Source organism: Mercenaria mercenaria, chromosome 5 (genome assembly GCF_021730395.1).
Source record: "Mercenaria mercenaria strain notata chromosome 5, MADL_Memer_1, whole genome shotgun sequence".
NCBI lineage: Eukaryota > Metazoa > Mollusca > Bivalvia > Venerida > Veneridae > Mercenaria > Mercenaria mercenaria.
Genome location: NC_069365.1, coordinates 47,574,673 through 47,591,872, shown reverse-complemented (window position 1 = coordinate 47,591,872; position 17,200 = coordinate 47,574,673). Strand labels below are relative to the sequence as shown.

General features: G+C 35.6%; 1 protein-coding gene across 5 annotated transcripts in view; it reads left to right on the top strand.

The window, feature by feature from the left end:
• LOC123558380 (CREB-binding protein-like) overlaps positions 1 to 17,200 on the top strand; it is a 45,479-nt gene that overhangs the window by 12,996 nt on the left and 15,283 nt on the right. For 4 of the 5 annotated variants that reach the window (XM_053543432.1, XM_053543431.1, XM_053543430.1 and 1 more), the window contains 12 exons: positions 2,403 to 2,607; positions 4,237 to 4,372; positions 4,819 to 4,957; positions 5,278 to 5,426; positions 7,836 to 8,222; positions 9,788 to 10,036; positions 10,425 to 10,614; positions 11,142 to 11,260; positions 14,612 to 14,782; positions 15,376 to 15,533; positions 16,098 to 16,202; positions 16,601 to 16,657. In XM_053543432.1, coding sequence (XP_053399407.1) covers positions 2,403 to 2,607; positions 4,237 to 4,372; positions 4,819 to 4,957; positions 5,278 to 5,426; positions 7,836 to 8,222; positions 9,788 to 10,036; positions 10,425 to 10,614; positions 11,142 to 11,260; positions 14,612 to 14,782; positions 15,376 to 15,533; positions 16,098 to 16,202; positions 16,601 to 16,657 — 2,065 coding nt within the window. The remainder of the gene's footprint in view (positions 1 to 2,402; positions 2,608 to 4,236; positions 4,373 to 4,818; positions 4,958 to 5,277; positions 5,427 to 7,835; positions 8,223 to 9,787; positions 10,037 to 10,424; positions 10,615 to 11,141; positions 11,261 to 14,611; positions 14,783 to 15,375; positions 15,534 to 16,097; positions 16,203 to 16,600; positions 16,658 to 17,200) is intronic. The other variant, XM_053543429.1, reaches the window with a different exon arrangement.

Genomic DNA, 17,200 nt, shown 5'->3' with positions numbered 1-17,200 from the left:
TTAAGTCTGTTTGCTCATTTGGCATGTGCAACGGGTGAACATAAAAAGATTTTTTATCACATTTGACATACCGTGGAAGGAAAAAACCATTGCAAATTTTTCGGTTACACTAATGTAATAACACTGATGTTTACGCAACATGTTGATGGAATTGACTGTCTTTATTGGTAAAAAAGAAGAAATATTGATATTTCAACAAGAAAAGTTAATATTTGACACATTAAAGTTTTGTGTCTCATTTAATTGATTAAACTTGGTTTATGAAATAGGTAAAATGCTTGACAGAGCCTCTCATTTTACTATTTAATTAATTCAATTTGAAAAGACATGATTATCATCAATGTTTAGGAAATGCCTTTATAAATAAAGGTCAGTAGGAAAACTTACATAAAATGCAATTTAATTTTTAGCTCACATGTCACTTTGTGACAAGGTGAGCTTTTGTGATCGTGCAGCGTCCGTCGTCCATCCGTGCGTCCGTCGTCCATCCGTGCGTGCGTCCGTCCGTGCGTCCGTAAACTTTTGCTTGTGACCACTCTAGAGGTCACATTTTTCATGGGATCTTTATGAAAGTTGGTCAGAATGTTCACCTTGATGATATCTAGGTCAAGTTCGAAACTGGGTCACATGCGGACCAAAACTAGGTCAGTAGGTCTAAAAATAGAAAAACCTTGTGACCTCTCTAGAGGCCATACTTTTCAATGGATCTTCATGAAAGTTGGTCAGAATGTTCATCTTGATGATATCTAGGTCAAGTTCGAAACTGGGTCATGTTCCGTCAAAAACTAGGTCAGTAGGTCAAATAATAAAAAAACCTTGTGACCTCTCTAGAGGCCATATTTCTCAATGGATCTTCATGAAAATTGGTCAGAATGTTCATCTTGATGATATCTAGGTCAAGTTCGAAACTGGGTCACGTGGGGTTAAAAACTAGGTCAGTAGAGCTAAAAATAGAAAAACCTTGTGACCTCTCTAGAGGCCATATTTTTCATGAGATCTTCATGAATATTGGTCAGAATGTTTATCTTGATGATATCTAGGTCAAGTTTGAAACTGGGTCACGTAGGGTCAAAAACTAGGTCATTAGGTCTAAAAATAGAAAAACCTTGTGACCTCTCTAGAGGCCATATTTCTCAATGGATCTTCATGAAAATTGGTCAGAATGTTCATCTTGATGATATCTAGGTCAAGTTCGAAACTGGGTCACATGGGGTTAAAAACTAGGTCAGTAGATCTAAAAATAGAAAAACCTTATGACCTCTCTAGAGGCCATATTTTTCATGAGATCTTCATGAATATTGGTCAGAATGTTCACCTTGATGTTGTCTAGGTCAAGTTCGAAACTGGGTCATGTGGGGTCAAAATCTAGGTCAGTAGATCTAAAAATAGAAAAACCTTGTGACCTCTCTAGAGGCCATATTTCTCAATGGATCTTCATGAAAATTGGTCAGAATGTTCACCTTGATGATATCTAGGTCAAGTTTGAAACTGGGTCACGTGCAGTCAAAAACTAGGTCAGTAGGTCTAAAAATAGGAAAACCTTGTGACCTCTCTAGAGGCGATATTTTCAATGGATCTTCATGAAAATTGGTCAGTATGTTTACCTTGAAGATATCTAGGTCAAGTTCGAAACTGGGTCATGTGGGGTTAAAAACTAGGTCAGTAGATCTAAAAATAGAAAAACCTTGTGACCTCTCTAGAGGCCAAATTTTTCATGAGATCTTCATGAATATTGGTCAGAATGTTCATCTTGATGATATCTAAGTCAAATTCGAAACTGGGTCACGTGGGGTCAAAAACTAGGTCAGTAGGTCTAAAAATAGAAAAAACCTTGTGACCTTTCTAGAGGCCATATTTTTCAATGGATCTTCATGAAAATTGGTGAGAATGTTCAACTTGATGATATCTAGGTCAGGTTCGTAACTGGGTCATGTTCGGTCAAAACTAGGTCAGTAGGTCGAAAAATAGAAAAACCTTGTGACCTCTCTAGAGGCCATATTTTTCACGAGATCTTCATGAAAATTGGTGAGAATGTTCACCTTGATGATATCTAGGTCAAGTTTAAAAGTGGGTCACGTGCCTTCAAAAACTAGGTCATTAGGTCAAACAATAGAAAAACCTTGTGACCTCTCTAGAGGCCATATTTTTCAATGGATCTTCATTAAAAATTGGTCAGAATTTTTTATCTTGATGATATCTAGGTCACATGTGCTCAAAAACTAGGTCACTATGTCAAATAATAGAAATAACGACGTCATACTCAGTTGAACACTGGGTCATGTGGGGATAGGTGAGCGATTCAGGACCATCATGGTCCTCTTGTTTCAAATTATAATAATCAAGGGAAGTTATTCATCAGTAAGTTAGATTTTGAAATGTTATGTATTGTTGTTTAATTGCAGTGAATTTAGGACTGAATACGGCAGGTCAAAACACAGCCAGTCAGTTGTTGGGTAACCAGAACAACCCGATGAATTCTATACTGAACACAAGTAGTGCATTGTCCGGTAATGATGGTCTGCAGATTATTGCCCAGACAAACCGAGGAACGAAAGAATGGCACCAGAGTGTCACACAAGACTTGAGGAACCATCTTGTCTATAAATTGTAAGTTGACTGCAGAAACTGCCTCATTGTTTGTGTTTAAGGATGTTGAATTTGTTAAGGATGTTTAAGGATCCTTATCCTTTTTTGAATGGTCCTTATATATAAGTTTTATCTTTCCTTCTTTTCCTAAAATTTAGTATTATTTTCACTGTTAACTATGCTAGTAGTAAGTATTAGTGTAAAATCTAAAAACTTACAATAGCAGGATTTCATATTTTTTCATTGACATTTTCGGGACAGTAATGACATCACAGCATTATATTTAGCTAGCGATGATTTTGCAACGTTTTTAGCTCATCTGATTTTTTGAAAAAAAATGATGAGTTATTGTCATCACTTGAGCGGTTGTCGGCGTCGGCGTCGGTGTCGGCGTCGGCGTCTGCGTCTGCGTCGGCGTTGCCTGGTTAAGTTTTATGTTTAGGTCAGCTTTTCTCCTAAACTATCAAAGCTATTGCTTTGAAACTTGGAATACTTGTTCACCCTCATAAGCTGACCCTGTATAGCAAGAAACATAACTCCATCTTGCTTTTTGCAAGATTTATGGCCCCTTTTGTACTTAGAAAATATCAGATTTCTTGGTTAAGTTTTATGTTTAGGTCAACTTTTCTCCTAAACTATCAAAGCTATTGCTTTGAAACTTGGAATACTTGTTCACCATCATAAGCAGACCCTGTACATCAAGAAACATAACTCCATCTTGCTTTTTGCAAGAATTATTGCCCCTTTTGGACTTAGAAAATCAGTTTTCTTGGTTAAGTTTTATGTTTAGGTCAGCTTTTATCCTAAACTATCAAAGCTATTGCTTTAAAACTTGCAACACTTGTTCACCATCATAAGCTGACCCTGTACAGCAAGAAACATAACTCCATCCTGCTTTTTGCAAGATTTATGGCCCCTTTTGGACTTAGAAAATATCAGATTTCTTGGTTAAGTTTTATGTTTAGGTCAACTTTTTCTCTTAAACTATCAAAGCTATTGCTTTGAAACTTGCAACACTTGTTCACCATCATAAGCTGACCCTGTATAGCAAGCAACATAACTCCATCCTGCTTTTTGCAATAATTATTGCCCCTTTTGGACTTAGAAAATCATTTTCTTGGTTGAGTATTATGTTTAAGTTGACTTTTCTCATAAACTATCAAAGCTATTGCTTTAAAACTTGCAACAGTTTTTCACCATCATAAGTGGACACTGTACATCAAGAAACATAACTCTATCCTGCTTTTTGCAAGAATGATGGCCCATTTTATACTTAGAAAATCATGGGTAGGACAATATTTCTATTACACAAAAAAAATCAGATGAGCGTCAGCACCCGCAAGGCGGTGCTCTTGTTAGAATTTACAAGTATTCTATCCATGCTAGTATTGCTAACTTTCAAGGAAACGCAAAATCATTTCAAGGTTTACTGTAGTCCTATGGTTTGAAAATTTATATTCTGAAAACTGAAGATGCGGTATTATCCAATATACCTAGCAACATGAGCATTTAAAAAGATTTTCTCTTACTTTTTATATACCAAAACAGTTTTGTTAAAATGATATTTACAGTATTCAAGGTTCCATTTTAATATGTCACACTGCTGTTACCTTCATAAGGCTAGAAGAAAGCCTATGAATTTAACAAAAGATTTGATTGCATATGTAGGGTGCAGGCCATTTTCCCCACACCGGATCCAGCTGCTTTGAAAGACAGAAGGATGAACAATTTGGTAGCATATGCAAGAAAAGTTGAAGGCGATATGTATGAAACAGCCAATAGCAGGGTAAATAGTTTTCATGAATTTTAAATAATTTTGTGCGTAATTGTAGAGTTCTTGCAGTGCATTTTAATGTCTGGTGATGTTTGATGAGTTGCCCTTATCAGTCCATCCATCCAGATTTGTATCTTGCATATCTCAAACATGTTTGAACCAGAGTTATCAAACTGCAAAGGATTGTTAGTCAGCAGTCGACTTACTGAAAAAAATGCATTAAGGGCATGAAAGTTTGTGTTCACTCAGCTAGACTGGAGTTATGGTCCTTGACATGGTGAAAAATACATAATTATAATGTGCTTAAAATTTTATGTTATTAATATATCGCCTGGAGTCATGAAACCATGTACAGTGACTGTAAGTTGGGGGAACAGTGCACACATCAGGTTTCTACATGTGTTTTCTGAAATGGAATTTGTGATGTATATTGTTGTAATAATAAACATGTATTGTAGGAGGAGTATTACCACTTCCTGGCGGAGAAAATTTACAAAATTCAGAAGGAACTTGAAGAGAAGAGAATACAGCGCCGAGAACTTCAGAAGCAACAGTTACCTGGTGATACAACTGGTGCTGGAATCAGACCACAAACCAGTAAGTTATAGTAACGTTTATTTAACTTATTATTATTATACCAGATTTATTATTTAAACTTATATAAAAATATGGAGTATTGGTCTTGTGGTAAGGTGTTAATCGATCAACTCGGAAGTCAGAAATTGTATATTCTCATTTACATGATGTTTGATATAAAAATTCCCATCCCCCTATAAAGTAACACCAAAAAGAAAGTGTTGATGGCATTTTGAAATTTTATATTAGGTTTGTCTTCATTAGAAACAATTGCAGGAATAGCAGTTTTAAAGTTAAATGATACGATAATGTTATTTAATGACTCCTGTTTTGTATTGCAGATGGTCCTATGTCCAATCCATTGTCAACTATTGGCTTGCCAGGTACCGGCAATGACCCATTTGGAAATCAGCCAAATATGGTGACGCCGAATGTAGGTCCAAGGATGCCAGGGATGCAGGCACCACATCCTAGGTCTACACCACCTTTGGTATGTACATTATACAATTATTGACTCTTGAGCCAGGCCTTGACCTTAGCGGTGGACCGTTGGACCAACGCAACCAAAATATCGGCAGGTCCACTAAGTATCAAAAGTTGGGTAGACCGACGGTCAACCAATTTTCAGTCACGGTCTGCAAATAAAATAAAACCCTTAAAAGTAAACAAATAGGGGGGGAAATCGTACCCATATCGGCGAATTCACAAAACGAAAGTTGATTTTGCCTTAAGTACGGCATTCTACCGTTATAAGCATTGGCGAGTTGAAGTCAGGAGAGCACGAATGGACTACTCCACCGATTGGGCGAGTGGTTTTTACGTGGTATTTACCAAATTGAGAAATTACATCAGGCAAAATTACCTCGATTGACTGGAATTTACCCGCGAATCGTAAAAATATCAAAACGTCATGCGGTAATTTTCCATTTTCACGTGCGCCCTATCGTAATGTCTAATTTACATCGCGGTTACTTTTGACACAAAAAACGCGCGTAGTGCATTCATTTTTTCATATAATCGCTTTAAATTTTCAACACCGCTTGAGAACTAATACAGTTTGAATTCTATAACAATTTTAATAAGATATCGACAGGAATGTAGGCAAAATTCTTTAAAAACGATCAAATTTTCATATAATGTTTTGTAAAATTTCAAACAGCGCGATCTTGATTATTTATTTCTTTCTTAAAGTAAATAAACTGTACATACTATGGTAATAAAATTCAGACTTTTGACCAAAAAGTACAAAAAACACAATTAAAAAATCTTAAATAATGAAAAAGCGGCAGCAATTTAAATACATGGAGTAAAACGATTTTTGGCAAACAGATTTCTGTTAGCGCTGCAGAATAGGTTACGTGACCTAATGAACGTAAATAGAAATGTGGTTTTAAAATAAAGCAGTATGATGTCGTTGCGGTTTTTAATAAGTTTTAAATGATTCTTTGTACATGTATTTTTTGACACAACACTTTGTTAGATATTCTTCTCAAACAATAATGTAAATTTCTTGAGGGCAAATAGGTCACAGAGGTAGGACATCCGCTATCATCGTTCACGGTTTGACACATTTACATGTCAGTTTATTCGGGATATATTGCACATTCGCATTTAAAAAATTAAAGAAAAAACTTTTTTACTGATTTCTTCGCAACAATAAAAGGAATCGAGAAAGTATGATCAGACAGTGATGTGTCACATGGCGCGAAAACATGACGTAATGCCATAACAATCTCGGGGAAACTAGACCGCTTTGATCTCCGCTTCAGAAGCCACGAATAACCGACACACTTCTTTTAGCTCTTTGAGAGGGTGTTAATTGAAGATGAAAACAAGGCCAATTACTTAGTTTATCATCAGAATAATTGCCGATAATTAATTGTTGATGTTTTCTTTTTTCACTTTCAACACGGGTCGGGAGGATGATGATTATTGTGTCCATATTTTGGGACACTTTTCAAAATAATTATTTTTCGGGATAACAGATTGCTACAGTCTTCCATATTTAATTATTTTAGAAATAAGTCCTGTTGCTTTGAGTCATATGAAGTTATGACGTCTACAACGTCACAATTTATGTGATAGAATTGGAGGTCCACTAAAGTCTGAGCAGGTCTACTAGATTTTAGCAGTTGGTGGACCTGCTGGCAACTGCTGAAAAAAGTTAAGGTCGAGGCCTGTGAGCCATTGAATATGATTTGATGTTCACCTGAAGACGGCAATATTGACAGAGCTTTCGTCTGGTGAATATCCCATCATATCCAATGGCTCAAGAGTCGGTAACTGTTTTATTATATGGTTCAGGTTTATGAATAAGTACCAAATATTTGTTGCAACATATTTAATGCTTGAAAGTAATAACATCTGTGTGAAAACCTATTAAAGTTTAAATGAAGACACTTAAAATTCCTGGAATTAGTGTGTATACAGTTTCTTTTTGCTGAAATATATTGTAGTTAATTGTAACCGGAGCATTTTGACCAGTTATCACTGGCAGGAGTAACACCATTCTACCATTCTATTTTTAGAAAGTTATGTTTAATGGAGAAAACCCACTAACTATTAAACATGAAATATATTTTAAAAGATGATGAGCGATTTCGGCCAATGAAATTTAGATTATTTTTAGAACATACAATAAATTCTAAATATTTTGAGGACATTGTCGTATGTAATAATAAATTCCATTTTGCTTGAAGAACCATTTTGTTCTCCATTTTATGACAAGAGTCACTGTTACTAATTTGATGTGAAAAGCAGTCATCAAACAATAACATAATTTTTGCGTAGAAAAGACTGACTGCCTTTTTTGAAACAAAATAATTTTATGCATGTTTGTGAATCGGGCATCCGTTGTTTTTTTTCCATCATACATACATGATTGAATTACTTTGTACAGATTAATATGTCTGGAAATCCAAACCAGATGAATATTGGACTGAACACGAGTCAGTTTGACACACTGGGTACAAGGATGCCAGGTCACGTGATGAACCAGCAGCAGCAGCAGCAACAGCCCCAGCAACCACAACAGCAGCTGCAGCCACATCTTCAGCAGCATCAGCAAACCTCAAACCCTAACCTAATGGCCGGCAAAGGGCCGCGTGGCATGTCCCCACAGGTACATCAGGGGCCAATGGGATCGACTCAGTCGCAGATCCAGCAGTCCCTTCCCGCAAGTAGTAACTTGGCATCAATGGCTAGTCGGTCTTCTACGGACACTCTTGTCTCATCAGTACAGTCATCATTGGCAACTACATCATCTATTCAGACCAGTTTTGGCATGGTTAGTTTTTCTCGTTTCTTTATCTACATCTTGTTCGTGATTGTCTTTAGTATTACTAGTTTATTAACATAAGCCTTCATGGCAGAGTGGTAAAGAACCTAAAGATAGCTGTCTATGAATCTGCCAGGCTAAGGTTAAATTCTCTTGATGTTACAGAGATGTATAGAAACGCTTATAAAAAATTAATATATATGTTTTTCACACATTCCTACCTGGCATGTTTCTTTGTTGATGTTAGTTATGGACTTCTTTAACTCCCTGGGGTCGAAATGCGACTATAGGCGTTATATTTTCTACCCCTGTAGCGTCGAAATCCGACTAAGCGCGTTACCAGGACTCCCCAGGTCGGCGATTGACGAGTAAAGTCGCAGCACCGAGATCATGCTGATTCAGATTGCGTCATGTACTTCTTAATTTTTGATAATCCTGACAAAAGCAAAATTATTTTGCATACTGGCTATTATTTCTTAGATGTTATAAATTATTAATTGTGCTAATAATTAGTTCCCTTGTTGAAATAAATGTTTGTAATTATGCAGTCATGTAAAGGAAATAAAAAAGACGAACTCCCCTGTGTTTCGTTCTTACTGTATTTCAAAACAGTAAAATAATCTCGTCTGCCACAGATATTTCTTGAAATAAAAAAAAAAAATTCATTATCATGCTGATTCTTACATATCAGTTCCGTCGGATGATTATTCCGACGATGAAATTCCATTCTCAGATAAATGAATAGTCGGAAAAGTTAAGTTTTAGAAGGCTGAAATATCTGTACAATTACATCGCATACGATACAAATGGAATAATAATAACACAACAAAATACGTTTCATAAAATACAAAAAATATGTGTGTAAATAAACGCATGTTTGTAACTTTAATAATTCTTCAAAGATGGATGTAAATTTTACAACTTAACTGTCTCAGCGCGTGTCACAAAACGTTTGTGTACATGTTTAGAAATAGATTATACATCAAAATAAACCATCGACACTCTCACAAAAAAGGGTTTAAATTTCGAGTGATGCTGATGTATATGTTCTGTGTTAAAAATGTTTTTCTATTTATTGGAATTTAATGTGTTTACATGTGAAAGAAAGTAAGAAAATCAGAAATTTTCAAATATTTATTAAACGCAATAAGTGTGTTAAAATGGTGATTATTTCGAAGTGAAAATATTATTCTATTTGGAAATAAGTTACGGACGAAATTGGACATAAAAATATTTGTTCAAACTTCGAAGATGTAAGTTTATTTTAATACATACCCATGTTAATAATATTTCCCTGCATGATTTCAATTGACTGCATGCAAGTATGATTGTGATAAGGTCAGATAATGTTCTTTGACGTCAGGTGGTAATTCTTATCTCGCTGCAGCAAGTATGTTATGATATCGGCCTCAGGGAGTTAGTTAACCAGGAAAGCTGGACAGTTTGCATATCTGCGAAACTAAATGTCCATTTCTTTCAGTTACAAATGAGCATGTTGAGTTTATGTTACAAGAAAATATTAAATTGTTGTATTGATAAAGAAGCCTAAGAAAAGCTGCTTTTTGCTTTTTCAGGACCCACTTGCATCTTTAAGTGGAAGCCAAGAAAAGAAAATCAAGTTAGAAGGTACAATGGATGTAAACACCCAGCCCCAGACGTTGTCAGAGGTGTTGTCATCACCTAACCCGGCATCCTCTGAACAGGGACCGACCATGTCAACAACATCTGTAGTCACATCTTCATCATCTTCCAGTGCCATTACTAGCACACCATCAAATGCCATGGACATCAAACCTGAAATTAAATCTGAAATTAAAACAGAGGTAATGTTTCAGTCAGTAGAAAATGATGTGTGCTTTATATTATAAATACATGGTATTATAACTGATTGGAAAAGATATTTTCACAGAAACGTTGTTTCAAATTTTTTTCTTTATTGCCTTTATTTCTGTCAGTATCTGATACGTTTTTGTACATGTATAGAAAATGATTGCGTCTTCATCCTGATGATGGGTGGAAGTGACCTTGCCTTGATATGGTCTGTAGGATCAGTGGCAGATGCGCTAACCTCCTGTCTCGTTTATGTGAAAATATAAAGAATTCTGTGAGTACTGAAAAAGATCTAGTTGAGGAATTGGAGACACTGGATGTTGTAATGGTATGCTCCCCTTTGATGAAAGTGAAAGCTAACATGTTGCTGATACATTTTAGGTAAAACAGGAGCCAGGAATGACAGATGTAAAACAAGAGATACCAAGTGTTGATTCTGCTGCTGTTACCACTCCCAAAACGGAGCCAATGGATGGTAATGATGACATTAAACCAAGTCCCATGGATACGAGTCAGGGCAGCACTACACCAGTGCAGTCTCCTGCACCGCCAAAACCTAAAGCTAGAAAAAGTATGATAGTTTCTTCCACTTTCATACCTTTAATAATAGTATATGGATTCCTTGCTTGAAGGCACTCTTGATCTTCTGTATTAGATGAGATATTTAAAGTGACAGTGAAGTGACAGTGAAGAATAAACTTGGTTGTGTTTAAGTTAAGTTTGTCTCAAGAGTTGTGTTACTGTGATATTTGTTAATGGTTGATAATGTTTGAAATACAGATCTGCTGATAAATGTTTTTCCATTAAGAATTGAGAGTACTTCACATGTGAATGTTCATTGGTTTTGATATTAACCTTTAGCCTGCAGGTGGCAAGTGATTCTGTCCGTGCAGGCTGATCATGGTCTGCACTGTTCGCTTTTCAGTCAGTAAATTTTCAGTGAACACCCCTTTGAATGGTATTGCCCAAATTGTATGATGGCCCAGTCCATTTTAGAAAATTAGCAGGCTAAAGGTTTATATAAGAGAATTATGCAAGTTAAATGGCATAGCAGCTAATACTAAAGCCTACTTTAATGGTATAATTATATTATTTCAGTATTCAAACCAGATGAGTTGAGACAAGCTTTGATGCCAACATTAGAGAAGTTGTACAGACAAGACCCAGAGTCTCTACCATTCCGCCAACCAGTTGATCCTGTAGCCTTACAAATACCAGTAAGTTTCTGGGTTTAACTTGTTTAAATTTAATTTGCTTCTAGATTAACCTAGCTTTTAGAGCTCACCTTAGCTTCAGAGTTGCTTTCATTCTCTCCTGATCTCTTGGGCTTTTCTCCATGTTCACTCCTGATCATATCCCTTCCATATCATTTCAATTTCTTTCTGGTAATTCCACATAAGCAAAGTTGAAGCAGCTGAATTGGGTAGTTCAGTCTTGATCAAACTTGGTTTCCGTAGTATTGACAAGACCTGTTGTATGTGCCAATGACAAATATTGTGGAGAAAAAAAACTATGGTCCTGTTTCACGAAAATACCTTTTCTTTTCATAGTACACCACTGAGTCCATGCCTACAGAGTTTGGCCTCTTATCCAAACATATTTGACCTTTTTGTAACAGTTTTATCATGTCTTATTCCAGAAAAATGGCAAATTGAATCAACGTGTAACTCAGGTGAGCGTCTCAGGACCTTTTGTTTATATTACCCGAACTATCTTCATTTTAAGATTCTATGCAGTTAGTCGTCAAATTTGGAAATGGGTTAAACTGAAGCAGGGAAAAATTTTAAGGGTTTAGGAAGGTTCAAGTGTGATTGGTGTTTAGCTCGACTATTCGAAAGCATCAGCATCACACTTTTCGTGCAGGTTCATTTTTCATTGCATGTGTCATATGGAGACCACACAAGACGTCTTTGTTGTCAGACCAACTGAAGTAACTATATAAAGAACAATTTTGGTTGAATTTAATTCAAATTATTGCCCTTATTTGACTAAAACATTTATCCATTAATTATTTTGTAATCATTTCTAATTAAATAACTCAGTTGCCAAAGTGTTGCCATGTCTTGGCCCTATTTGATTTAGAAGTTGTTGAATAGTCTAGCTTTTTGCCTTAATGGACAGCTCTTGTTTGTTGCATAGTAAAGAATTTTTTTCTTTCCTCCTTCCAGACTTCACATAGGCTTTCCTAACCTTCACCAGATCAGGCTGTTCATCGTATGCACTTAAAACTGTTTTACTAACATTCCTTATTCTACAGTTCCTTGTCTTGTTTTTATGTACAGGTAGCTCTTGCAGTCTACTTCCTCAGCATGTCATTTGGGACTTTTATATGATTTTTTTTTTTTTTTTTTGTAAAAATTTGTTCTGAAAAAAGCAGTCAATACTCTCCCTCTTGTTCTGGTTGAAATTTTTATTGTTTGGATGAAAATTCCTGAATATGGCTCTGGGGACAATCATAGCAAAATTTACCTCTTACATTGTTGTACCTTGCATGTTTTATGGTTTTAAAGAAATGTGATAAAGAATGTATATGTAGTTTGATATATGTAGTTCCCTTGATATATCTATCCTGTCTAGATCTTTGTTAATTAAAGAGATGTAGCGATGCTTCTGCTAGAAAATCTGTCTCGTACATGAAATGGCTATCATTTAGCAAGTTGGTTATGTTCAGAAAGCATTTGTGTACCCTAAGAGATATGATAATCTTTAAGCTAAATTACAACTTTTGATACATTTTGTTTTGTATACCAATATACAGTTCAGTGTTTCCTAATAAAACAGCTGGTAATGGAAAATGCCACTGACTGGTAAACATTTATATAATCAAACAGTGATGTGCTAATACTTTAAAACCACATTTATTATGCTGTTCATGCAGTTATTCCTTTTAAGAAACTACAACCGAAATAGTAATGTGTTTTCTAGAGCTGCAGGCTGTATTTCCCTGTCCTCTTTGCCACATTTTTCCGTGCCTAGAAAGACTGAAACCCGTGCAAAGTTAACTATTGTTGAGATGTTCCAAGTCAGAGAGATTGTCTTGTTTCTTAATAGGTCATCTTGTCCGGTAGATGTAAATTGAACATGCTTAAAACTATGTATGTGATTCTGGAATTATCAGTTGATGGCATGTTCCTCCTTTGCACTTGATTGTAATACATGTATATTGTTTTATGCAGTTTTAAGAGCAGTGTAATTTTAGTTTACAAATATTATCATAGACAACGGATAATTTTCCAAAAATCTGTACAGTAGACTTGAAGCATCTTCATATTCAATAATTCAGCCCTGCTACACATGGTAAAGTGCAAGGATTGTGCTGTTAAACACAGTTACTTGTGGCAATATAGCAGAGGTCGCGAAAGCCATCGGACTCTCGGACATCTGGTAAATTTTGATCCAGTCCGCTGCGATATATCAAGTTCACAAGATCGATTGTCTGATAAAAATTGCAGGTCATTATCATAAAATAAGAAGAAAGTCCTCCATGGTTACGCTAAAGTTTGAACAAAAAACTTACTTTCATTATTATTGTAACATGGAATTCCGAGAAATTGTCAAACTACATATTAGTAAGCGCTTGTTTGATTGGTCCTGAAAATAGAAACAGTGGAAACCCCTCACGACGTCAAGACAATTCTAAGAACGCGCGTTATCATTGGATGTGTTGTTTCGACTAATTGTGGATGGTACTCGATTTTTGTATGCGGGAACCAGACGGGAATTCCAAGAAATTCCAAGGTCATCTTTCTCTTTCATGTGACTCCTTGCAAACAATAGACTTGTGGGGGAAAAGACAGTGATGATATAGAAAATGAATATAAATAAAATCTGTAAAAAGATCCTTTGGAAGCAAAGAATGCATCCAAGAAGAATAATAGCAGACTCGGTTTGATTGAGTCTGTTCATGAGAGGTAGTGAAATGTGCAATCCTAGCACCGGCTTAAGCGGGACTGTGTTACACATAGGTCGAATGGACTCCATGATCCCCAAAGGACCAGAAAATATAACAACACTGAATCCACCAAGTACGGGGAGACTTTTTACAGCCTGAAAACTTTATGTCTGAAATCTGTTTCCATTATATTTGGAACTGGAGGGATGTAATTTGTGAAATGCTGTCTATGTAGACTATGTATAAATACCAGTTTTAAAGATCAGTTATCAAATTTATTAAAAAGAATTCAGTCTGGTAAAGTATTATCCGGTCATTTAAAAAAATCGTGTTTACCAGACCGACTGTCCTGTGAATTTTCAGGGTCTTTCATGAACACTGATATAGTTAATCACAGTCTTTCAAAAAAGACACAACATCTTTTGCAGTTTTTAATTTGGTCCTAAACATTTTTGAGGCAAAATATCTTTCAGGGGTGACAAGAAAAGTTCTGAGGTTATAAAACTGAATTGTCTCAAAACTCTGGACAGCATGTCTGCACAAATTGAGAACTAATCTATGGAAAAACAGTATTCCAAGACTAATTGCCAATCTTAATTTCTTAGCTGTGGACCAAGTCTCCAGATTAACAAGTAGCAATAAGTCATTACCCATTCAAAACTATTTTCAATTTCAGGATTACTATGAGATAGTGAGAAAGCCGATGGATTTGTCTACAATAAAACGTAAACTGGACACGGGGCAGTACAAAGATCCCTGGGAGTATGTTGATGATGTTTGGCTGATGTTTGACAACGCCTGGGTCTACAACAAAAAGTCTTCTCGTGTATATAAATATTGTACTAAGGTTGGTATGAACTACTTCCTATCGTGTGTGTTAAAAGTTTTGCACAGCTTAACTTGGATTTAAAGTTACTCATGTGTCTAAAATACTGTAAGTCTGTTGCATAGAAGGTTTTAAACCTGGAATAATTGTTGTTTTGTTAGACCAAAGTTAATGCGTTGACTGACCAGCCTGAATAGCTGGTTGAAAAATTGTGTATTTGTAAAAATGTTTTCCTTGAGTTATGTACCAATAGTATTTACAATAAGAAATAAGCATATTTGTACAAAGCAAAATAAAATTTGGAGGAAAAAAGGAAAACTGAATTGGCTAGGTGCAAAAATCTGGTCACAGAAGTTAATTGGAAAATATAAAATATCTTGATACAGGTGATGTGCATGCAAAGGGCTGGATATAAGTTTTTGTTGACCAAGAACAATAAAAGATTTTAAGAGAAATTAATTGAACTTCAAGGAATAACTTGTGCAGTTACGGTTGAGTCTGTCATAGAATAACTGGGACCTATTGCTTGTATCTATTGTTTTATTACAATGTTAACACATAAGTGTTTTGAGGCGACTCGTATTAAACATGTTGTTTGTCCAATATTTTTGCAGTTATCCGAAGTATTTGAACAGGAGATTAACAGTGTGATGCAGTCATTGGGTTACTGTTGTGGTATCAAGCAGTCATTCAGTCCGCAGGTGCTTTGTTGCTATGGTAAACAACTGTGCACCATTCCAAGGGAAGCCGTCTATTACAGTTATCAGAACAGGTCAGTGAATATAATTAACAGTGGGTCAAGATGTCACAGAATGTTTCTGGATCTTTTGCCATCTGAAATCCCTCAGGAAATACTTGTCTGGTGTTGAGATCAATATTTTGAGTCTTAAAATTTGTTTTAAAAATGCTGCCCTTAAGTAATAAACAATGGAAAAAAAATAAGTACAAGTATGTACACAGTTTCAGAAGTTTATGGTTTACACTTGACAATTAATGCATGTATCACTTTTCCATTTTCTGAACAAAAATCAAGCATACTTAACAGAATACAGTAGCATTGAATATTATTAATTGTTAATTCATATAAAAGTAGTATAAATTTATACACACTGGAATGATACTGACTACTTGATACGATATATTTCAAATGATACTTTTAGTATGTCCTGCTTTTTTGTTGTTGACAATTTGGTGATATTTGAGACTGATGCTTGTAAGGATACAAGAGACTCTTTGTATTGCATCTCCTATAGACCTTAACTTATGCCTTTTGTGTTTTTCATTTCATTTCACCATGACTGATGTGCCTGTTTGACGATCATGTTGGACACTGTAGAAAGAGGGAACTTCTGTCTGATAAATACACATACTGTGAGAAGTGTTTCCAGGAGATACAGGGTGAAGAAGTGGAGCTCATGGATGACCCTACACAGCCATCTGTGTAAGTTGTTTTTCAATCTCAGTAATTGTATTGTTGCAAGAGATTGATCTAGATCATTACAGTGGTCTCTCTGGTTCAGTGGTTAAGGTCGCTGACTTTGAATAACTTTAACCCAGTTTACTAAGAGTGTTGGTTTTACTCGGTGGGGGGGGGGGGGAAGCAACCCATGCCTGAAATAATGCATGGAGGAGCAGGGGGGGCGGGAAGCAACCCATGCCTGGAATAATGCATGGAGGAGCAGCTGGGGCTCATGGTCATGGTCTGCACTGTTCGCTATTCAGTTAGTAAATTTTCAGTGAACACCCCTTCAAATAATAAATGGTATTACTCAAATTGAATGATGGACTAGTCCATTTTAGAAATTTAACAGGCTAAGAGTTACTAGTTTATATTTTCAGGAAAGTACCAAAGGATCAGTTCACAAAACTTAAAAATGATGTGCTAGAAATGGAACCGTAAGTATAAATTTATTTCTTGACTTCTCAAACATCATTAGATGTAGAGTTCAATTCATCCATCAAGATCATTTAAGAGAAATAAACTCATATAACATGCAATATAAAGATTAGAATTAAAAAGAAGTTGGTATATAATTATGTATATCACTGCTGTTGTTTTTAACAGCTGTTGCCTTAAATTTACATGAGCATATGCTAGAAAAGTGAAGAATTTATTGATTGATCACATTTCTCTTGAAAGGTCAAACAGTTTTGAATATTTTTTCCTTAAGTTGTCAGATTTAAGACAAAAGATCACACAGGATGAGAAAATAGGCGTGTTAAAACTGCTTAATAATTTCCGAAGTCTGTTAAAGGAACTGACCTCCAGATTAGGCTAAAAAATAACCTTTCTTTCAAATTTAAGTTTGTTCATAATATGAAGTTTTGTTTCTAAAATATTCTAAAAATTCCAAATCAAGAAAAAAAGATGACCATGTTGGGAATCGAACCCCGGACCGCTGCGGCAATAAAGACATTTTCCCGTCATCGTAACCAATA